Source organism: Pygocentrus nattereri, chromosome 1 (assembly GCF_015220715.1).
Source record: "Pygocentrus nattereri isolate fPygNat1 chromosome 1, fPygNat1.pri, whole genome shotgun sequence".
NCBI classification, from domain to species: domain Eukaryota; kingdom Metazoa; phylum Chordata; class Actinopteri; order Characiformes; family Serrasalmidae; genus Pygocentrus; species Pygocentrus nattereri.
The window spans coordinates 19,818,021-19,842,818 of record NC_051211.1 but is presented as its reverse complement, the minus strand read 5'-3'; the positions used below and the strand labels follow the sequence as shown (position 1 = coordinate 19,842,818).

General features: G+C 38.0%; 1 protein-coding gene across 1 annotated transcript; it reads left to right on the top strand.

The window, feature by feature from the left end:
- The first annotated feature begins 113 nt into the window (after window positions 1-113).
- On the top strand, window positions 114-24,727 carry si:dkey-167k11.5 (coiled-coil domain-containing protein 134). The gene is made up of 7 exons (XM_017722656.2): window positions 114-669; window positions 19,463-19,607; window positions 19,958-20,079; window positions 20,367-20,451; window positions 21,854-22,035; window positions 23,180-23,251; window positions 23,461-24,727. Exons 1-7 carry the CDS (start codon window positions 667-669, stop codon window positions 23,584-23,586), a joined length of 735 nt encoding a protein of 244 aa, XP_017578145.1. The 5' UTR covers window positions 114-666; the 3' UTR covers window positions 23,587-24,727.
- The last annotated feature ends 71 nt before the right edge of the window (window positions 24,728-24,798 follow it).

The window sequence follows — 24,798 nt, the reverse complement described above, 5'->3', positions numbered from 1 at the left end:
CTCCCGCGTCTCCGCGGACGGAGGGAGTTCAGATTATTGTGCCTAAACGTGCTGCTTTCTCCAGTGGCTGAGGAAGCAGATGGAGGTCTCCGAGTCTCCTGGCCACAAGATAATCAGGACACTCACGTTAATGGAGGAGAAATTATGATGTTTCTGTTTCTGATGACGTGTATTCATCGCTGCTGCGCTCCTTCGTCTTCAGTGGTGGAAGGAAGGACAGTTTCTCCAAACGTTCAAGATCAAAGCAGTTGTGAAAGGGATGGACTGATGCTTGGACATGTGTGTACATGCTTTGATCATTGAAATCTTAAATGGTTGGAGAGGCTGGTCGGGGGTCTCCATGGTAGCCCACCATCCATTTCACACAAGTGTACATATTTTGATGTTTTGAGACTGAGACGTGCTTTTGAAGTCTAGATGTTGGAAAGAGAGACAGCTTGAGTTCGCTGTCTGTTCATCCTTTTAGAAGATGAATGAATGAATGAAGCTGTGAATCAGGCAGCACCTTGGGGCATCAGAAGGCTGGGACCATCTCTCCAACACTTTAAAAACATAAAATCAGGAATGCTCACAACGTTTGAGCCTGATATGATCACCTTCGATGGTTGGCGGTTTCTACTCGGTTACTTCTACCGTTGGAGAGGTTCAAAGCAGTGATCCTTATGAATGGTTAGTGGTTTGTCTTTTCGGCCATTAATGATGATCAAAGAAAGGATGCACGATAATATTGTGTCATGGAGTCAACATTGAGTGAAGCTGATGTTGACAGATGTTTGCTTAATAATAATAATAGGAATGTCGCATTTCTCTGTAATGCCAATGCAGGTAGATGATCAATGTAGATGTAGATCCAGTTTTTGGATTTTATGAATGTTTATCTGTCGGCATGGTTAGAAATATACATAAAGTCAGATTTCAGCATCCGCCACAATTTTAATATCGATGCATCCCTAAATCAACATGATGCTACACGCACGTGTCCACATAGAAGGTTGGAGGTTTCTGTTTCCGCATGTTGCATCATCTTCAGTGGTCGGTGTGACCGTTGAAGTTTTTAGCTTTCAAACCAAATAAGATCAAAGTAGGGCTACGCAATTGGATGTTTTTTCTGATGGTTAAACATGTACCATACCAGCTTTGATCATTTGGTTGGAGAGATGTTTGGACTTTGCTATCACTACAAACATCTTAGAATGTCAGAGCAATGACAGACACATGAATAACTGAAGAGGTTGGAGGTTCCTGATGAGGTGTGTGTATTCCTTTTCTGTCACCTTCAGTGGTTTGTGTTAGTAGTTGTGAATATGGCATAAATCATGATACTTGAAGACATTTTTACTGCACGTGATATCACAGTGTTCAGTTTTGGGAGGTTTTGCAAATTGGAACAGGCCCATTATGCCGAAAGTGCCACGGAATTGGACGCTATGAAGAGTTATTTTTATTCAGTGTTTATTTGCATAGGCGTCTCTTCCATGTCAATGTCCTTAAGAGTTTAGCTTTAGTTTAAACATGTTGGCGTAACTGAACTCTCGGTTGCTTTTTGACTGTTCAGTTTTCTCTGTTGAGGCCATTGGCCTGTGTATTTTTTCAAAACTGTTTAGTGTTTCTGGGTTTTAGCCTTGACGTGGCAGGTTTAACTCATGAGGGATTTGATAGACAGCTGTCTGATTCATGTAGCAGTGGTTTGAAGAATAAACATGCTAGCGCTGTGGATCTCGATATTCGCCCAATATCATGTCGAGTCGAGTCAGGCTCTACAGTCGTTCCTCTAATCACAGCCAAGAGTTTTGGAATAAAATGTAGCTCTTAACATGTAACAGCAACAGACGAGGACTCCTGATTCAACTGATCATGTATTGTTAAGGCTTCTTGAGTCTGGTCAGGTAAAAGAGTGCCTCTGCTTTGTACAGCAGTGGAGAGGCCTGGGCCCCTTCAGTTGTAAGCCAGTTCTTCCCAGGTTATGATTAAGCTTAAGTGCTGTCTAGTTGGTTCCGATGCCTTGCGACCATTTGGATAGTGTTTCTCCACAGCTTCCTGTCTTCTGTTTGGATCTTAAGGCTTCTTAATGGTTGGTAATGAAGTCTCTGATTGTGTTTATTCATCTGGAAGCTGATTGTGCTCTTTCTCCTTTTCCTTCAAAATTAGTTCTTCTCATAATGTGTCCAAAATAAGAGCTTCAGTTTGATTATCTGGCTTTCGAGGCCTGATTTGATTAAGAATCTGTTTGTTTTTCTTTCCCCCAAAATCAAAGACATCAGTGTTTTTCCTGTCCTGTATACCTTAATTAACTACCAAGATGGTTCTTTGAGTTAGGTGTGTTAGGTTTAAAATATTTTTTTTCTTTAGCATAGAGTACATGCCGATTCAATCATCTAATACTGGGATACCTGTAATATTGACTTTTATCAATGCTGCCCAGGGATATTGGATTACTGTTAAAGCAGAGTGGAGTAGTTTTGGGCATGTCCAGATTAGGCTAATGTGGCTTTTCAGTCCCTGTAATTGCAGTTTTCCAGTGCACTCTAGTAGCTTTTGAATCTCAAATGCTTCTCTACTCTATCTGTAGTGTACTGTATCCAGTGTATGAGTTAATAGCTTTGCCACCCTATACAGTTCAGTATTCTGAATAGGAGGCTATTTCAAATTCAGCCACAGTCGCTTTAACTGAAGAGCAAACTGCCTGCTTCTCTGTGCTTGGATGCTGTACCCTTTTCCTTATTCAAGTACACAGGCTTAGGTAAAGATACGATTTAGACAGTTTGTAACAAAATAAGAGAGACATCTTAAAGCCTGACTTTGTTTGTACTTTGTACTTCATGTCTTAAACTACTGACAGCTTCATATGACCCATTACAAAGTTATAATTTGTCCGTAAATCCATGCAAATCCCCCCCCCCCCCCCCCCCCCTCCATTTTTGACCAGTATATTTGCTTTTCCCACTAAACACCATTGCTGGTTACATAATGTAAGCTTTTAAAATCTGTGTAAGGTCCTACAGAAGTAAAAATAGAGCACTGCATGCAAAAAGAGTCATTCTAGCCATTCTAGTGGACAAGGTTGTAATTTAGTTATTAATGTAACTAATTATTATTAATTAACTAGTTATTAATGTTGACTGGCTGTCAACTTGCGTTTAACAAGTTAATTGTCTTTCCATGTTCATGTTTTGCAGATATTACAATACAAGCCTAAACTGGCCAAATTGACTGATTACCCATGGACTTGCTAACTATGTTTAGTAGCTAACACTACTGCTGTACTGTCAAATCACACTTCAGACATTTTTTAAGCCCCATGATGCCTGTGAATGCATTTACTGCTTTCTTTTATTTATATATTCATTCAGCATTCTTTCATTTTAACCCAGCGCACCTAATTCACTTTTTGTTGTTTCGTTTTCTACATAATGTGATTGTGAAAAATGATCGCAGTCATTTCAAATAATTGTGATTAGGCTATCATTTTTGACAGTCTTAAAAGGAATTATCAAATGAATTTACTGAGAACCAGAAGATTTTACTGCTCTGCTTTTGACAACACGTTACTCACATTCAGCAGGAACACCAGTGATCACAACATCACAATGATTCTGCTGTTATGTGTAAGCTTACTTGATTTAACTGACATTAAAATATCTATTAAACATTCCATGTATTTACTGTTTCTACAACCACAGTGGCTGCTACTAAAACAAAAGCAATAACAACCATGGCTAATAATAATAATATTAATAATAATAATTTAGGCAAACACCAAATGGAAAAACTTAATGTAGTTAAAATTCATCCTGGAAAAAACTGAGAACTTCCTTTCTGCATTTTTTTTTCAACTTCTCCCTTTTGGAGAAGACCTGGTTAATGGTCCCCAGGCAATTTCAGTTGAAGACCCCTGTCATACAAAAGCAAACTTAAGACTCTGAACATGTCTTGGCTGATCAAATTATATTTAGGATTGGGGGGGAATTGGGTAAATCAGATTTTTTGCTGAACCATCCAAACCCTTTAAAAGTTGCAGTGGGTGTATTAAAGCAGGGAAAATACTCAAGTAAGCAGAAGGTGGGTTCCTGCAGTGCTGGGACTTAGAACTGGTTTGTGTGTGTGTGGGTGTGTGTGTGTGTGTGTGTGTGTGTGTGTGTGTGTGTGTGTTTGCTTCAGCTGTCTCTCATCTTGTCTCTAATAGACTCCCCATAAGTGAGCAGTTGCTGACGGTAGCTTTAGTTCATCTCCTGCCATCCCACACTGAGAGGTTTGATTGGACCTGCATGCTTAGAGGCCATCGATCACCACTATTGTCCACTGATTGGACCTCCGGGATCTGCCAAGCTTTCACAGTGAGGCAGTATGTGCAGGAAGCTGATTGCTATGGGAAAGATGGAGAAGAAAGACTGATGAAGCTCTTTCATAGGTCATGGGGAAGGTGCTGTTAGAGAAGTTTTAGCCAGCAGTTTCTCAGCATTTTCATATCTCATCACAGTCATAACTAAACCATGTACCTTAGAAACCATGTCACTTAGAAAGAGAGAGAAAAACATTTCTAACGGTTAGTGTATTTAAATGGGGGGCAGTCGTGGGATGGAGGTTAGGGAACCAGCCCTGTCATCTGAAAATTGCCACTTCCATCCCCTGAGCTTGACAGTACGTGAGCTGAAGTGCCCTTGACACTAACCCCCAACTGCTGTAGATGGAGCTGCCCACAGCTCCAGGCAAGTGTGCTCGCTGCCCCCCTAGTGTGTATGTGGTGTTTCACTGCACTGATGGGTGAAATGTGGAGGAGAAATTTCCCTGTTGTGGGATTAATAAGGGTCACTTAACTTAAATTTATATGCATCATTCCAAGTGGTTTTGGACATTTAGACATCACAGTGATTTCATTTCTGGAGGTTATGTGTGCTGTTGTACTGCAGTTCAAGGCTGAAACTGAAATTCAGGACATACTCATTTAAAAATCGAAACTAAAAAAGCTGAGAAACAACGAAAACGGTGGCTGGTAGCCTAATGGTAGGAGATGTCAGCCAGGAAGACGTTAGCAACCACAAGTTCAAGGGTTCAACTCCTTGGCCAGACTGGGTGTCAAATGACAAATTTTCCTTGTAGGATCAATAAATTGTAATATAACTGAAACAATGTAAATAAAATAAATGTACTGCAATTACAGCATGCAAGCTACAGTGTCAGTGTCTGCTTGTTAACGCAGTGTCAAGAACAGAGAAGCAATGAATCTCATCATTTATTACTTAGAAGTTGCACTTTGGCTCTGTACTTTGTATATTTTTTATCATTTCAGAAACTTGGAGTACAGATTCTGTCAGCGTGCTGGTGGGGACTTTCCTTTTTGCTTCTGTAGTGTTGCTGTCTTTTGCATATCGAGTGGAATGTGTTTTCAAGTGGTCTCAACCCTTTAATGGAGAAGTTCTTGAGTGTTCAGAGGTTATAAATAATTATGAAACACTTGTCTAACGTCCCTCATACTTCAGACAACATCCATGTGTCCAGCATTTTTACTCTGCGCCAACTGTTTGAACATGTCTGCATTCACGGATGCATGATAGTGAATGAAACAGTGTGTGCAACAGCTATTTCTCATTTTTATTACCATTAAAATTATTAGTCTTTTTGACACTTGGCTGTAAGCCCATTAAATATTTGTTGCTTTTGGTGAACACATTGAGTTGTTTTGTCTTTCTGTTGCTGTTTTCAGTACTATTTTTGATCATTTTTGGCAGAGAATGCTTGGTAGCCAAAATTTCAGTGCATCCTTTTGTGGCCTGAGTTCGAAGATGCTAACAGATGTAATATAATGGAACGTTCAGTTAAAATTTTGGTTATGTTCACAGGTTTGTAAAACAAATGTGTTGGCAAACAATTTTTGAAGGTGAACGCCTGTTAACGAATGGGCTTTGCACTATTTACATGCACTTTGGGACCAAGATTATTTTTATGCATTTTCTTCAAGCTCCAGGACTGATTAAGACTTTCCCACAGGGGATCTTGATGAACATGTCATATTTCTGTACTGTAATCAAACTATGACCAAAGGTTTACAAGAAGAATTGACAATATTTACTGAGGTAACCTATATTTTCTTAACATAGAAATGACAAATTTACCAAGAGACCTGGCTAAGGAACATAATGTACATGTGCAGCATTGGTGTCTAAAAGCAAATGTTGCAGTGTCAGAAACTTTCCTGAGAGCTGCATTAATACTCATTAGTTTGGTGTAGTTGTCATTGTGCAATATTAGTGATGGGTTTGTTTTGTGCATTGAGAGAAACTCGAGCCACATTCTGCTGCCCCTGGAGCCTCTAATACAAGAACTTTATTGGGCTAAAGTCTTACACAGCATAAAGCTGCATATAACAGAGCCCCTTGGGCAGGGCAGAGGTTTATTATGAATAGGTTGCAGTAAAAACAAACTGAATTTAACTTCAGTCTTTTGTGAGTTCAGCTCCAACCATAAACAACAGCACTTTATCTGGTGCTAAAACCTCCTGATTCACGAGTGAGGAACAGGAACCAAACCACAATTAACTAGCCAAAATATACATGTCTAAATGAACGAGCCCGAATGTAACAGCCATAAAGAACTATTTAAAATGCAGTAGCCAAAATGACAATCACAGTGTACTAGCCAAAATGAACAACCCTATAATAAACCAGCCAAAATGAACTAAACAAAAGGAGTTATGTTTGTAAATTAATAACAATTCAATACACCAAACAATGACTGGATTCAGTTTTTTAAGAAATATTAGAATACAAAAGTAATTCCTTAAACACATAATATTTCTTACAGCATGAAAAATGCTCAAAGGTGAACTGGGCTAAATTTCCTGGACACAGGTTATGCTCAGCACAGTGTATCTCGACAAAATTTATCACAGCAATAATATCTCGTTACATTGCCCACCCATAATTCAATGGTGTTGGTGTCATAGTGGCAGCATTAATATACTGACTATGCTCTGACATATGTTTCATTTCTGCACCTTCAAGGACAACTACGCACTCTTCTCTCAGTGTTTTCTCTACTCCAATATACATGCCTCAACTCATCAGGAAATTAAACAGCCTTTCAGTGTAGAATGTGTGTCAGAGCAGGGAAAAATGAAAGTGAGGAAATGCTATCAGAACTGACAAAGTAAACTAGCCTTGAAGGCACTGAAAGAACCTGACAAGCTGAACGTCTCGTCAGTGATTTATTTATTGTGTTTGTCTCACTTTATTACTGTATAAAACTCAACTTTAAGCCATTTTATGCTTATGCTGACCTTTTATGGGTGTCCCAAGTCTGACATTTTATGTTGGCGTTTACTGACTTTATCAGTAAATACTTTAACAGTCTTAACTCTGTCAGTATTAGACAGTGATAGTATGTGGTCAGCATACAAACTGAAGTAAAGCAGAGTGTTAATACAGCAGCCATGGTGATATTAACCTTTCAAATGCCAGGTTTGTTAACTACAGTAATGCATATATAATAATGCAATAATCGCTGAGTTATTTTGAAGATCTAGGAGTGAGGAATAAAAATCTGGACATTTAAGGGGATAAAGTGGATAACGCTGCTTAAATTCAAAGAGGGGCTACTTTGAAAAAGGTTAAATCGAGGATAGTTTGTAGTTGTTTAGCACGTTTCGGTTGCTGAGTAATTTCATGTGTGATTATATTTTTGATGTGTTCACTATTATTCAAAAATGTAGAAAATAATAAAAAATAAAGAAAAGGCACTAAGTTATGACTTATCAACCCTCAGAAAAAGTAGATATTGTGATATAACATTGCGATGCATATCATGTATCATGAAAATGAATTTGGCTTTGTTCAGCTGCAGGGCAAATCGGATTGGTTTCTTATGTCTGGCTGTTTAAATTAATGACGCACTTGTGCAGACGCTATGTAGATAGGGAAAAGTCAATCACGGAGTCTTTCACAACAGCATTTCCCTCTTTATTACCTCCAGCATGAAGAGAATATGACAATGGCTTGATCTGGTCAGACTGTTAACAAGCTGTAGGCTGTAGAAATAATATTCAGAGACAGGTTCAAATCTTTTAATGAAGCAGTCACTGTATTAACTGATGACTGCTTCACCTTGAAGTCACTGCAAACAACATACCTTGTAAAAAACATTAAAAATCTGTTAAAAGATTCTGCTCTCCACATTTAAGCTGTAATGTGTGAACATCCACTGCAGACTTTATCACGCATTCTGACGTCACGAACTGCTGCACGCTGAATGATGGAAAAATCATAAGGAACTGCAGTTTGACCAGTTACATGGCCAGAAATCCAAAACCACCTACAAATGTGTCTTAAATGTAAGTGAAAGAGGTGAGATTCATATGGCTTTTTGACATTCAGACTGCAGAAAATTGGCCCTGTGCAAATCAGATGTGCTGGAAAAATCAGATTTGAACTGCCTGTCTGAATAAGGGCTCTGAGCAATGTGATTTTTGCTGTATTACCAATGCTTGTTAACACTGCACTGACAAGACCAAGCTATAGTACAGGTCTTTTCTGTTAGATAAAAGATTGTTGGTAGCATCTCCACATGCTTTGTCTTGCTTTGGCTTCCACTGTTTTGTAAGACACTGTGAATAAGAGTGTGGGCTAAATGACTAAACGCAAATGTTCACATATCACTTGAACAGACGCAGTCTTTGTTACAGAAAGCCGTAGGGTTGGGTAGTATGACTGTAATATGGTATACCATAGTATGTGAAACTAATGATATTTAAAAGCATAAAAGCATATTTAAAATACCTCCTCCAATGAAAATGAAGTTTTTACATTTTTTAGCATTACCATGTGGAGTTTTTATTGGTTAAAAGACACGAGTGAAATAAGTACATGTTATACTTAGCCATGGCTAAATATTTCCAATTTGATTTTAAAATCAGAAAAAATGGGTGCAGTTTATTTGATAAAATCAGACTGTTCCCCCAAACCTCTAGACAAAATTCAAGTCTACAGTCATATTTTTGCAGAGGATGGTTTTGGGATTTTTACTCAAAAACAGTTTGCAGTTAAACTTGTATTGAAACTAGAAGCTGTTCCCTTCATTTTTCCTGGGGACAGTGAGTATGAGCCAACCGAGTTTATTTTTCTTATGCTTTTTCCAGTCACTATGTACAACAAATCAACAAAGCTAAGTCAGCTAGATTTTTGCACAATTATGGGAACAATACAAACAGGAAGGCCTGAGACACCAGAGTGTAACTATTGCACCGTTTAAGATGGAACGGGAAATTCAAACCAGAAGCTGACGAATAAGAAGCCGACTTACCGCCTTGTAACAAATCTGCAGTGTTCTAGATAATGCCTAGACACCGTTAGCCTTACAAGGTATATTATGATTTATGTTAAATGCAGACAAGACACTATACAGCTTTGGGATGTTGACAAAGTTGAGACAAACTTTATTCGGAAAGTTTGTCAGGTAGCTAAGCTTGCAGAATTAGACGCTGGCTGTTCATTACGATAATTCTGACAAAAAACACGACTTTAACGTTGTTCATAAAGAACGTGTGTCATTTATAAAGTTCGTCCTCATATGCTGCTAGTATAGCATTAGCACGATATGGTTAGCTAGTTCAAGTGCACATGGAATATGGAGAAAGATACTTTCTGGCAGAAAACCCTGAAGGCAAACCTCTATTTGTATATTCGTAGTTCTGCACATACTAAATGGAGGCAAATGTGTAGAGTTACATCGACACAGTTTTTTAAGGCATTGCATTTTCTTGGAAATAACTTCAAAATATGTGATTTTGATGAACAGAGATGAGTTTTTAAGTGTTGCATCTGTTCCTGGAGAGGGTCTTTAAGGGCCATATGATTGTCATAAATATTATGATTATATAGCCTAACACTAAAAGATCCTCTCTAGCAATGCTGTTTAATGTTTATCACTTCTTCTGCAGATGGTATGACATTTATTGAAAGATGGCTTGAACATTTTGCAGTGTGTTCACTTTTGTTTACTGTGTAAAGCAATGAAGCAAGCTACAGTTTTGAAATAATGCTGGATAAGATAGCAAAAGGTGGCTTCTATCCCCAGCAGCTTAGCAGGTTATGATGTAGTTTTTTTTTTTTTTTTTGGTTCGTTCGTTGGTTTATTTGTTTTTTTCACAAGTACTATCATCTACTGTATACCCCAAAGTATGAAGAAGTAGATATCGCCCAAGTCTTCAAAGCGGTAAGTTTTAATGCCATTACTTTGACCACATAAGCTGTCACCCAAACAAGTGGAATATGACCTAGACCTAGAACTGTACGTTCTGCTAGGTCTTGTTTGGGTCAGTTCTTGTGTTTGGTTGTGCAGTGGAAACATATTCTAAAGTGCTTAAGGAGAACAGCACCTTCAGCTGTACCTTTAGACTCATTTCACGTGAAGCAACCTGCAGACACCTGAGTTCACACCTTTCTCTCTGCATGACTTGCATTGAAAGACCTGTTCATTCAGTACATTAATATTTCATGATCAGAACAGCCCGACTCGTGCTACACTGATCTCCTGAACTGTGTGGCTGCAGGTTTTTTATTAAAAACAAGCTGGGGCACAACAGATTCCACTTGCTAATTGGTCTCAGTCTTCAGCAACTGATTGTACAGTATATCAAATACTGAGAAATTCTGAAATGAATGTAAATATTTAGAAGATTTTACTTTTTAGTCAGATGGTTTGCTGATAATATAATTTGTAATGGCAAATGCTTTCACTAGTGGTCTCACGCATTTGGACCCTACTGTATGTGTTAAAAATAAGATGTTCAAGTAAAAGACAACAGATTTTGTGCAATTTGTGCAGATTTCTGCAAAATTCAATCAACTGAGATGCAAACAATGTCAGAGTGGTTTCAAATCTTCTGACTCAGATTTCTTTACAGTGGTGGTGATTGGTACAGTCCTTTTATTTACTATCCAGAATCACCAGTGAACCTACTGATGTCTCTTGTCTTATACACAATGCTAATAAAGGTAAAATAGTGGTTAAAATGTGTCTTTGGCTACGTCTCTGCCTGTATGTAACTCTCAGCCTTTAATTTATCTTAAAAAATGTTTTAGCCCAGCTTCTTATCTCAAACCTATTATAAAACACATTCTCCAACATCAGATATTGTGTAACCATTTTGTCCTAATAACTTTCTGTGAGGAAGCTTTTTACAGCATGCATGTTTAATTTGTAAAAGCCTTTCATAGCAACAAAGCAGGAGCACACATGATCAACTGTTTGAAGACTGAGGCCAATTATGATTATAAAACACAGACACATTTAAAATCACTTGGTTTTGGATCTCTAGAATTTCCCTTGTGGCCGGCTCCAAATGTATGAAACTTCTAGTGGTTGCTACTTTGCATTCTTTTCTAATTTAACATTTTGCCTTCTTGTAAATGTTCTAATTTCCTTTGGTGTGTTCCACGTTTTGATTTAATGATAGCATATCTGACTTCAAGCTGGGCTCCAAAGTTCATGCAAAAGCCTCTGATCTGAGTTTATAAACCTGGTATATCCACCTGAGAGTCCTCTGATCCAGAGCATGTGAGTGGAGTGGAGAAGCAGACGTTTCTGCTCCTTGCTTTAAGCATGTCTATCACTCCACTCCACCATCGCTCTAGATTTTCTGCTTTCCTGTTCCATGCTCACACGTCAAGGAATGGTCCATTCATGTTTATTTTATCAGGATGGACAATTTGATAATCGCAGTTGTCACAGTTACACCCATAGGCCAGATTTCTAGCTGTCGTCAGATATTCTGGTGGGTTTTGTCACTCGGTGTGGCCAAGAACCAACTGCATTGACAGGAAAGGAATGTTTGATTGACATGCAAACTGACCAGTCATATGCAGATTGCTGTTTTTGTATAACATGCATTTGTGAAAAAAAATGTACAGGAAATAAAGTGGTATGCTGTTCAACAAATACAGTATCTAGTATACTATACTGATAAGTTCTTCGCATAAAACTTGCAAAACTTTTCAATCCAGTGATTTTCTCTCACTCAAAAAGCTCATTGTTGCAGTGATCAGAGCAGGAAACTGAGCTTCAATGGAACAAAAACACTTTTTTGTGCAAAGGCCTTAACACTGCTTCCATGTTTTACTTTTCAAAATTCTAAATCTTTCTTTTTATTTCTAAATTTAAATCATTATGTTACGATTTTACCCTAAAAAACAGCTTCAAAATCATTTCAATGGTACCCTGGCTTATAATAGGGAGAATGGCATCTCCGAAGGCCTGGAACAACTACTAGAGCCCTATGTAAGTTTGGAGGAGCAAGCACAAAACCTAGCTCAGTACTCCCAGCATGGACAGCAAGGCTGCAAAGAGACCGAAGAAGACGTTGTCATAGAAAGTGAGGAAGAGAAAAATAGTGACAAAGCAAGACATTGAAAAAGAGAAAATGTTGGGCTGGCTTTTACTCGTTGGCAAGAGATAAAAGCATGCAAGAGAGTCTCAGGCTGGCATGCAAAGAAAAAAAAATAATCTCATGCCAGATTGAAAGTTTGCATCCTCCTTAAAAATAATAAAAATAATAATAATAATAATAATGAAAGTGTGTTGTTAATTAATACATCATTTTGAGAATGGATAAGCAGCTAAGGTTTTTTGTACAGTTACGTTTCTCACGTTTGTTATGCAGTGATAAAGATCTTCAGGTGTTCCTGAAGAACTGGTTGGAGAACATTTTCTTTGGAGAGAAGCTGTCAACTCAGGAGCTTATTTTAGACCAGAAAAACCTGCATGCCTTAGTTTGCACTGATCTACGCTTCAGACTCAGTTAGCATCAACTTAATTTCCATTCCTGGTGTTTTTTTTTTTGTTTTTTTTTTTTTAATCAGAAGTAAGCAAAGGTGTGTGGAGTAGCCTGAACCCATAAATTCAGGAGTAGCCTGAACCCTGGCTTTTATTCATCGGCGAGACCTGAAAGAGATGAAAGCATGCAAGAGAGTCTCAGGCTGGCATGCAAAGAAAAAAAAAATCAGCTCATGCCAAAAAGTTGTCAATCTCATGCCAGATTGAAAGTTTGCATTCTACTTAAAAACAATCCTGTAATATTAAACAACTTTGTACGTCGTCATGGGTCTTTCACTTCTGATGTTCTGTGTTGTGCAGAATTCTGTCTTGCTGGCAGAATCCGACTCCCCTTAACATGCACACACATCATGAAGGCATGTGCATGCTATAGATGGTGATAGAAATCGCTAGTATAATCTGTAGCATCCGTATACCTGTGTGATATGCTTGTATATAAAGGTGAGGCAGATTCTGTATCCTTCAACAAATGCACATGAGGGGGGCTCACAGCATGGTGTAAAAGTGAAATATGTTCTGCAGCTAATAATCAGTTGATTATAATAAATGATGAAAGTGTTGTTACTACATCATTTTTGAGAATGAATGAGCAGCAAAGTTTTTTTGTACAGTTGCATTTCTCACATTTGGTATGCAGTGATAAAGATCTTCAGGTGTTCCTGAAGAACACTGGTTGGAAAACATTTTCTTTGGAGAGAAGCTGTCAACTCAGGAGCTTATTTCAGACCATAAAAACCTGCATGTCTTAGTTTGCACTGACCTACGCTTCAGACTCAGTTGGCATCAACTTAATCTCCATTCCTGAATCTCTGTGGTGTTTTTTTTTTTAGATCAGAAGTAAGCAAAAGTGTGTGGAGTAGCCTGAACCCAACCTCCTGTAAAAGTATTGCTTCTTCTGTGAGTCAGTGCAGTAAAAGTACCTTTCCAAAAAACAACTTGATTAGATGTACAAATGTAGCAACTCAAAAACCTACTAAGTGCCGAATTCTGATGACTTACAGGACTGAAATGTGACTTTCAGTACAGCCAGCATCTATCAACATGAGAACTGAAGTTTGTTAGGATCTGTTCTGTTCTTCATGGGTTCCTTTTAATCTAAAAGAAAATGCTACAGAAACGTTTGAGCTGTAATAACGCAGAACAAGAGCTAAACCATCCATCCATCCATCCATCCATTTTCTAAGCCGCTTCTCCCTCAGGGTCACGGGGAGAACTAAACCAACACAACAGAATAGAATTATAAAAAACAAAAAAAGAATTAGGAAAAAAGTTTAATGTCTAAAATAAAACACAAGAAAAAAAGTATATGCATTTCTCACTAATATACTTATGTGGAAGTAAAAGTATTGTCATTTGTAAAGTACTAGATTGAAATTCATCAGAATTGTACTGAACTGTACATGGAAATAAGGATATGAGTATTTAGTGAAATAGAAAAACACAATTTTCCATGAACGTGATTATGTTCTTCTGGCTTTGATTAACTGGAACAGATGTTGGTAATTACAGTCTTCAGAAATATGGATCTAGAGGAGCACTAATGATGAAGAACCCCCCTGATGGACTCACACAGATCAGCGTGGGCAAAATGATGTGCTGTCATTGTAACAGTTACGTCACAGTTACGCCCACAGGCCAGATTTCTGCCTGTCATCAGAGAGTGGTGGGTTCTATCATTCAGTGTGGTGGAGAACCATCTACAAGGGTATATGTGAAAAAAAAACCACACACCTGAGAGAAACAAGGTGGTACACTTGTTAGTAATCACACAAGAATGTCTAATATAGTAAGCTACTAAATTCTTTGAACAAAACTCGCAGAACTTTTCAATCCAGCGATTGTATCTCACTCCGAAAAGCAATTTGTTGCAGTGATGAGAGCAGGAAACTGTGCTGGTGTCTAACCAGCATTTAGTTTGATAAACAGAAGTGTTTCCCATCTGACTGACTGTAAATTGATACGTGGGAGAGCTTGCACACAGCAGTGCAGATAACCAATCAGAACTCAGCTGACCAAATCCTAGTGGAGGTCATCAGAGAGAATGCGTAGCTCTCTTTTTCTCCTTCCTTTCCTTCCCCCAACTCTGTTCACTCATCTCTTCCTCTGTCGCGCCAGCAGAGGGATGAAATATTAAGCAGAAAGTCTGTCTCCCTCCAGCTCTTCATTTTAATTCATCTCTATATCTCTGTCCTTCACTCTTTATATCTCACCATGTCTCCTCTTTTTTCTCTCCTTGTATCTGTTCACATCTCTCTCTTTCCTCTCTCTGTCTAATTTTTGAAATGTTAAGAAGCTTTATTGGCACACGCATACATTGTACATAGAAATTACATATTAGACATATATGTATCGCTGATCACTGCTGTTGGAGCGAAACCTTGTAACTCCATTTTTATTTTTCAGTTTTTGATGCAATTTGAAAAGGCCTGTTGCCTGTTGTATTGTGTTGAAATTTCATGATGAACGGATCCAAAAGAAATTACACAAAACTACATGGGAATAAAGTCTGGTTCCACTGATTTACATTAAAAGTAAAGTATGTTTTTTTTGTTTGTTTTTTTCCCTCTCCCTCCTTCTCCTGTATAGTTATAATTTTGGAGATCCTTATTGCTGCTGTTGGAACAAAAGGGATTAGAAATGGAAAGAGGTGGTATACTTAAGAAGACATAGTGATAATGTTATCAGTGGAGTTAAAGATCATTCCTGAAGTGATGTAGAGCTGAGATTTGTTTGGCTGCTTGGGTCGTTGTCTCAGCTTCTTCTCTAAATGCAAGATAGAGTTTATCAGAGTCTGTTGAATAAGGCAATGCATTAATTAATTTTTCAAGATGAGCTGATTTCAGTACTCAGGTAAGTGAAGCTGGTGCTGTTTGTCCACCATAGGTAAACTGGTATCTTCTTGAGATCTGAAGTTCTGGAAAATCAGGACTCTTATGCCAAAGTAAACCGTTAAAGCCCAGTTCTGGCAGTACTGCTCTAGCAGTGACAGACCCTGCTGTAAGCCCTGTTCTGTGGTAGACATTAGGACAAGGTCATCAGCATAGAGCAAACACTTAATCTCAGTGTGGTGTAAAGTTAGGCCGGGGGTGTCCGACTGTCCTAGTGCTGCTGCCAGATCATTTATGTAAATGTTGAATAGAGTGGAAGTTAGGCTACAGCCCTGACACTCTCTCTCTTTCTCTCTCTCTCTCTCTCCCCCCTTTAAACTCCTTATATCTCTGTCTCTCACTCGTTATCTCATTGCACCTCCCTCCCTTCCTCCTCTCTCTCTGTTTTCCTACCTACATCTGTCTCTGTGTTCTATTTTTTTTTCCTGGCGTTTTTTTTTTCTTTTGTCTTTGCGTCTTTCTTCATGTCTCTATTTCTTTTAACATCCCTCCCTCTACATCCCTCTTTGTCTTTCTTTACATCTCTCTCTCTCTCTGTCTCTCTCCTTCTCCTTCTCTTGTTGTCTGGGTTTTGTACAAATCAACACATCAAATATTAATCAGATTGACTTTTACACTTTTATTTTTAGAGCCATTACTACAGAGAGAGAGCGAGAGTGGGAACAGAGAGTGTATGACGGTGAGAGAAAAGAGAACAAACTGCTCAGACATGAAGAGGTTGGAAAAAAATGAAATAGCGTGAGACTGAAGTGATGGAGAGAGAGAGATAATGATCAGATATCCAAACTGGTTATTCACTGGATTGCTCTTGCTGTGTTTATTCATTGTTTCCATGGAGACTGCCACCATGTTTGGCAGATGAGTGTAAAGCTGGTAAAGCGTCAGTGTGTGTGATCTGGAAAATCAAAACTCTGTTGGTGGAGTCTGGAGAAAGACAACATTATTCATAATGCCCTGTAGGGGTGTAAAAACACATCAAGCTGATGGTGGCATGCTAGGTGCATTGATTTTGGAGTGTTAGAATAATCAATTCACATTAGTAAATATTATATTTTCCCCTGAATTATACATTAGATTTTTGGCCAAAATAAAATATACTAACAAAGTCACATGTACAACCCCACCCCCCAAAGAAAGGGAAAACGTCACTGTTGATAATGTCACCACGTCTTAATATTTATATTTTATAAATTAAGTAATTCTAATCCTTCAAATATAATCAAATGAACTGATTAAAATTTGACTTCATGATGCACTGAATCGTAATCTGATTGAAACATTCAGAAGTCTGAAATATACACCCATCTTCAAACACAATCAGATAAAGCAATATGAAAGATGTATGAAGAAAGCACAAGGTTTATTACTGCTTCTTAGTTCCTGAGGAAGTCAATAGTTTAGTATGTTTATTATTACACACACTCAATCCTCAACACCATCAAACTGTTTGTGAGTGCAGATTTTGGAATATCGGTCTGTTTTTGAAGTAGGGCTGCATAATATAAATGAAAAATGTGATGGTTGATAAAGTTCTTGGATGTTATGATGATATGGGAAGCAATAAATGTTCATCCAAGTATTATAAACTATGTTCATAATAGTGTGTTTGTCTGGGTGTGCAGTAAGTAGGACTGAAAAAATTACAAAAGCACTATACACTATTGTGCAAAGTGCAAAATAATAAAAGAATGAAATACTAATAAAGGAAAACATTGGTCACTCTTTATATTGTGTTATAATTTCATTAAGAATGGACTAGTAGAAATGATATAGAATTACTTGGAAAACAAAAGCAATCCATTAACTTCCATTACAAGTTAAGACATATTTTCCTCCTCCTGTAAAGTTACTATTGTTGAGAGTTTGTTGTGACAGTGATGATGGTAATTCCTCTTGAAGCTCTTTATGGTGATGCAGGTTTGTTGTGACAGTGGCAATTATAGCTTCACACATTTTGCACACAACACTGAGAGTGAGAATAGCCATCATGTTTGAAGTCTTTTTACAGGATAGAGGAGTTTTTGAGCTGTTTTGAGCCGCTTTGTAGTTGGCTCTGTAGCAGAGCGGGACGTGGGAGACACTCTCCCTCCTCCCTTTTCTCTTTCTTTCTTTTTCTCTCCCTTGTTGTGTGTGTAGAGTGTGTGGACGTTGTGGTTGAATGGCATCCTCCAACACATAACACTGCCAGGCACAAGTAGCTTTAAATAGAGCGCAAGTGTGCAAGGTCGCCTCTCTCTCACTCCCTCTCTCTCACTCTCAATATTTTCTGAGTTAAGGCCAAAAAACTTTCTTTAAGTTTGTCTTATAATCCCTTTTCATTATGTGTCTGATATACAGGTACAATTACACACTGTAGCCCATCTATCACTGGTCAGGCCCTGGTGGTCAGACACTTTTCTCATGAACAAACATTGCAGACGACAGCAAGACAGATTACTGTGGTAGAGTTGTGCATTTGTAAAAGTGTGAAAGTGAAAGGAAATATATTTTAATCCCTTTTGTAAATTTGTATTCCTGCATTCAGCTCAGCTCTCTATTCAGATTGGCTCTCGTTTAATGATGTTTCATGCATGGTGTGAATGCTGTGTTTCATATGAGATGCTGAGTTTGCAAGTTTAAATCGGGGCAGCGCTGCACAGCAGTGAGTTGAGCAGAGGGGTAAAGATTATACACACCCTACAGGATAGTCTGGGATAATAATCAATTATAACCTGCTTGAGATCGGTAAATCTTTCATGATGAGAGGGAGTAAATCGGCTTTGGAATCTGCCCGATTACTCTGTAGTGAGGGCCAGACATCAGAGGCTTACAACTCAAATTCATTTTTCAGCTTAAATGTGGCACAGATGTGATTATTTTCTAGCTGTATGGACACAGATACCCCCCCCCCCCCAAGATAATTTGATCCTTGTGCCCCTAGATAATATACATACCCTACGTGACCATGGCAACCAAAATGAGAATGATCAGACATACACATGATTCTCTGTGTACGCTCAAACATGTGTTTCCAGGGCACACTAGACAGATCAGGCATGCACATAAATTTGAATCAAGGCAAAAAGATCAGAAGAATTACAGATGATTAGTAAATGTTTGTGTGTAATAAGTCAATGTGTGTAATATGTCAGTGTTAACTCAGATAAAGTGAGTTTTTAGTGTTTTAGACAGAGCCAGATTACAGGCTGTCTGGTCACTTCTTTTTTACCATTATACTAAAAACATGACTGCAAAACGTCCACCAGCATGTCCAGGAAATGGAAGCAAACAGCTTTTAAAAATGAAACGTCTTTCTCCGCATTATTGTAAAAACTTCCTTTAAATTTGGAATTCAAAGTTAGGTATTCTATGAAAAAAATGAAAGAAAGCTTCTGAATATTTTACCATTTTTCTACAGTGACACTAGCAGTGCTACTGAGCGCTGATTGGTTGGTGAGCTGATCAGCTCATTGGCTGCGTGAAGGAGTTCATGTTTACTGACATCATGAACATACACAAGGCACAGTTCTAAAAGTGCTCAAAAATATAACAGCGGTGTTGAAATGTTTTAGGATGTTCTGTGTTCAGAAAATTGCTGCATTGTCCTATAAAAGCATTTATGATTTTGCACAAAAGCCCCACAGGAACCCATTAATTTTGGACTCCCTCAGGACAAAACCCAGAATACGTTACTGAGTGGTAGTTTTCCTCACTAGAAATTCTCTGCTTTGGTTTAATCACAGTGTCTTTTTCTCTCCGATTGTGTGTTACAGGCAGTTGGAGTGTATGTGCGTCTCCCCCTGTTGGCCATGCTGAGTGTGTGCACCGCGCTGCTACTGGCAGCAATCACTGCTGTGTGTTCCACAGACTCGGACCCTCACACACATCGGCACCGTCACGACTCCAACCTGGAAATCTGTATCCTCACATATACTTGTGTTTCAAATGTGTAGTTTGCTATGATTATCCTATACTGTAATCTGTCTGTTTGGCTACTTACAGGCAGCACTTACACTGTCAAATCACATTGATGTATTATTAGATACACAAAATGCAGATATAATTATTTCGCTTAGTATGTAGCTGCACTTTGTAACCTACAGTTTAAAATTGTAGCCCACCTGTTTCCCTGTATAATTTGCCCAGTTTCAGCCTGTTCATCAGTAGAAAAGGAACCACCACAGGACCACCACTGAGCAGGTATTAATTGGGTGGTGGATCATTCCCAGCGCTTCAGTAACACTGACATCTTCCTGAGTGTGTATCAGATAAGCGTCTGTTTGAGACGAAGAGGAAGGATCAGCTTAACGCTCTGAAGAACCTGGTGGAGCTTAATGACGTCAACCAGCAGTACAAGATCATTGACATCATGCTGAAGGGCCTTTTTAAAGTAAAAAAAATTTTTTATTTTTCTTCTCTTCTAAGTGTAGTGCCATGACTTAGATCTATGGATCTCAACCCTGGTTCCCCAGACAGTCCATGTTTTTGCTGTAATCCAGTTCCCAGTGCACCTGAACCAGGTGTTCAGTCTTCTTAATGGCGTGTTTAGGTGTGTCAGGAGCTGGATTGCAGGCTCAGAGGGGCTCTCTGAGGACTGGATTTAGAAACATTCGCTGTCTTAGTTCTCTTAAGAACAATAACAGTGTGCATCATCAGCATGAAACTGTGTGTGTGCAGGTATTGGAGGATTCTAGAGCTGTTCTGATAGCTGCTAACATGCAGCCAGACGATCCTTTCCCACTAGATGACAAAATTAAAGAGGGTGAGTTTTCATCAGACTCATGATGTTTCAACAGGTGTCAGTTAATCGGTCAGATTTGGGAACACTTTACAGTTAGAGTACATCTACAAGTGGTGCTTAAAAGCAAAAAGCATTACTAAACGATTAAGTGATGTTGCCAATAATCTTTAACTAATGGTGGAAATAGAAACATTGTTTTAGGTTTTATTGAGTAGTTTATAATCCTTGCTATATTGTCAGTTAATTGTTAGCTTTCATTACTATCATTAGTTAACTTATTTAGATTTCATTAAGCAATGTATTAATGTGTTAATGTGATACAACAACTGGGACAGTTAAAACTAAACAGTAATGAGCAATTTATTGAAGTCTTTGATAATATCTAATAAAGTCTTAATAAACACCTAATAACTATTAGGATATAAGTCAGAATAAAACCATCATAGCCATTAAGTCAGATCACATATTAACATTTAGTAATGGTTTAAATATTAAGATAAGAACAGAACTTGATAGAGACCGTATACTGATAGTTCAGTTGTTGCCAGAACTGCCCCTGGAGTATTCATGCCCTGCATGATTAGGTGTTTCACTGTTCCAGCTAATCAGGAACCATTTACCCAAACAAATCTTAAGATCATCTTAACTGGTAGAGAAGAGTGTTCAGTGTAATACTTGCTCTACAGTTAAAGAATCATCTATTAGCTAAGAAACGTTAAGACTGCTTGGTAAAGGCTGAGATCTGTGTAAAGGCTCCATGGTCTTCATGTAGAAGCTTGTTTTATTGTTCTCTTTGAGAAATGGATGTTAGCACATTTCTTTATTTCTTATATATTAGTTTCAGTATTATATGTTACATATACAGTTATCTTTGTGATGTGTAATGTAAACATTAATAATCATTTAGTTTAATTTACTTATTGTAAGATTGTCTGCACAAATCTCTTAAGAAGTGCTTTATTAGTGCACCACTGTGTTCAATAAATATTACACAACCAATATACACTTTACATATAAATTAGATATACTTGCTACACCTGATCTGTGTGTGTATATGTAGTGTTGCTAAAGGTAGACATTAAAGATTTTATTCAATTAAGACTATACTTGACATCGTTATAGACAACCATACATTTGTTAACTAGTGCTTAGTTCTTACTGTCCCAACTGTGGAGTCACGTTAACACTTAAATAAAATGCTTAATAAAATCTTAAACAGTGTGCTAGTTATCATTACTATTATTAGTTAATTGAAACATTATTTAGCCATTTATGATTGTTTATAGAGTATAATTTGAAAAAGTCCTTATTTTTGTCATTAGTGAATGAATAATAGCTCACCAGCTGATAAATGTTGATGTGGAATGAATGAAGTCTCTCTCTCTCTTCCCTCCCCCACACTCCCTTTCTTTCCTCTCTTCAGCGTATTCCCATGTGGTGGAGAACACAGCTTTTTTTGGTGACGTTGCATTGCGGTTCCCGCGGATCGTCCATCATTATTATGACCGTAATGCAGAGTGGAGTGGGCTGCTGCGCTGGGGGCTGAGGTTCTGTAATCTAACAGGAGTCTTTACAGAGGGACCTCACCAACACGTCCTCACACTGGTGAGAAGAATTTCATGTTATGGGCGCTGTTAACAGCTTGGACAGCCAGCTAGCAGTTAGACATGGTGAGACATGTTGACACCAAGCACCAGCTAATCATTAGAAAATGATCACTGTAGTGAAGATAACCACCACCAACTTGATCAGCCAGCTGCTTAGCTATAGCATTTCACTGTAAGTATTGCCTAATTAACTACAGTCCTGCCTTTTACAGTGCAAGGCGTTGATGTCTATTTCTGACATTTTCTCATTGTGTTTTCTTTAAAAAAAACTGGCATTAACTAGTGAGGTAAAGGGCCGGTGTGGCTGCAGGGTTTCACTCCTAACAAGCTGAAGCACACCTGATTATACTTGCTTAATCAGTTGGTCTTAGTCTTCAAACATTTCATCAGGCGATTTCCTGCTTTGTTGGAGTGAAAACCTGCAGCCACACCGGCCCTCTGCAGATATGATTGGACACCTCTGGCTTATATAAAACTAGTACAGCTCAGCTAAATTTTTACCTGTGGAGAAACGGTGGAGCAAACCAATGTTTACATGTTGCCATTTGAACAAAAGCTTCATTCTGTGCCAGAACTGGTGTTAAACAGTGACAATATGCAAACAATTTTTGTATGCATCTGTGCAAACGTTGTAATGGTGATGGGAGAATAGGCTTGTGTAGGGCTGCAAGTAATATTTATTCTTTATAATTGATTACTCATTATTTTATTGTCTGTTGTTCGATTAATTAACAGATCTAAGCTGCTTTTAGTTTCTGTGATTTTTCTGCTGCCATTATTGAAAGTTCTCTTTGTGCAACAAGCGATTTCTTCGTTTATGGTGTGGCGGCGCAATCAAAGCCATTTATTATCATGTGTTAGAATGATCATGTGGATCATATGAACATTATAAACCATTACAGAGTGGTTTTTAAAATGAAACAGCAAAAGCCATATTGCCTCGTATTGTCCCAACTGAATGTATTCAGTTCCACTATAATTTGAACTATAATTCAAGTTGAAAATATAAAATACCATCCTAATAACAGTCACTTTAAGTTTACATTTTCTCTCAACAGACTGTAGCTCCTCTATCTGTTGTGTATTTCTATGCATAAGTTTTTGAATGACAGAAGTTAAATGACATATTATCTCTGTTTCAGATGTCCCAGGAGCTGGGGATCACAGAGAAGTCTCCTGACTTTATAAACCCATACCGCACAGAGAGAGATGATGTGAGTCTTGTAGGTTCATAGTAAATCTTAAATAATTAATAGTATTTACTGAATAATTCATAATATTTGCTGGATAATCTTTAATAGTTACTGAACAGTTTAGAGTAGATATTGAATTATTCATATTGGTTACTGAAGTAGTCATAATAGATAGTAATGGATAATAATTCATTGTCGATACTGAGAATAATTCTTGCTCTCTGTCTCAGGTGCTCCACACCGCAGAGGCCTTCCAGAAACTTCTGCGTGAAGAGCAGAAGAGAAGGAGGAAGGAAGAGAAGAGGAAAGAGATGCGGAAAGGCCCACGCATATCCCGCTCTCGCACTGAACTATAGCACCACCATCTGGTCAATTACTGAGACTGAGTGAGAGAGGGAGCGAGAGAGTGAGGAAGGGAGAAAAACGGGAGATCACACAGAGATCTCTCAGCTAAAGCTACATAAGGGTTTGATGGTCATAAACAGGAGAGGTCAGGTAGGGGTCAGCACGAGAGCAAAAGAATAAAAATATGAAAAAGTCAAACGATGGACTTCCATCATAAAGAGATACAGACACATGTCTGCTGCTTCAGGAGGTTTCCAAAAATGGACTTCTGCATCTGCAGGTTTTCATTCCAACATGCATTCCGCTGCGTCGGCGTGTCTTCACCGTTTTTATACAATTTCACTTTAATGTTAATGGTGAAAGAAATATAAATAATATTAAACAAATAATCAAACTTTACTAAATCTCAGATATTATACATATAGAATGAAATAATTTTACGTTGACTGCTGTGTTTTTACAGACAGTCATGTTTATTTTGATGGTTTGAGTTAATCTGTGTTATTACTGGTGGTTAGGATGTGAAATCTGCGTTTTTGGGGGAGGGCTTACAGTGTGTTTAGACCTTAAATAATTAAATATTTACATCTATAAATAGGCTCATTATGTTGTGAATCTAAGAAAATGTGTTTGAATCTTCCATGCACTGCTTATGCACTGTTTGTGCATTGATGCTGTGCAGATAGGGTGTGTGCGCGTGTCTGAAGGCAAGAATGATCATTCTTTGTTTAATATGAAGGCTTTAGCTGGTATATCTAATCTGGTATAAGTAAGTGATGAACTATGAAAATCAATGAGAATAAAGAGTTTTTGTTGCATTCCTTCTAATGTCCATTAGGTGACACTATTGCATTTTTATCAAACTCCAGCTGTGACCTATACTTACAAGTGCTGAAATCCTACAGTTTAATTAAAGAAGGATTACATCATTTTTCTAAATTTATAATGTTGCAATTAAATCTTTAAGATGTAAAGAAAGTCATTGAGTGGTTTAATGTGAAATGTTGTGTTCCAGACAAACAGTGGTGAGAGGAAGCAGATCCTGTTCTACAGTAGTTCCGAGATATGGGTGGTATTTTTAAAAATACGTTCATGACAGATTGTTCATGAAAAAATTTAATAAATAAATATTTCTTGTGGGGTTCCATTTTAGGCCCTTTGCTTTTCTCTTTGTACATGTTACCTCTAAGTGATGTCATTAGGAAACATGAATTTTCAGAGCT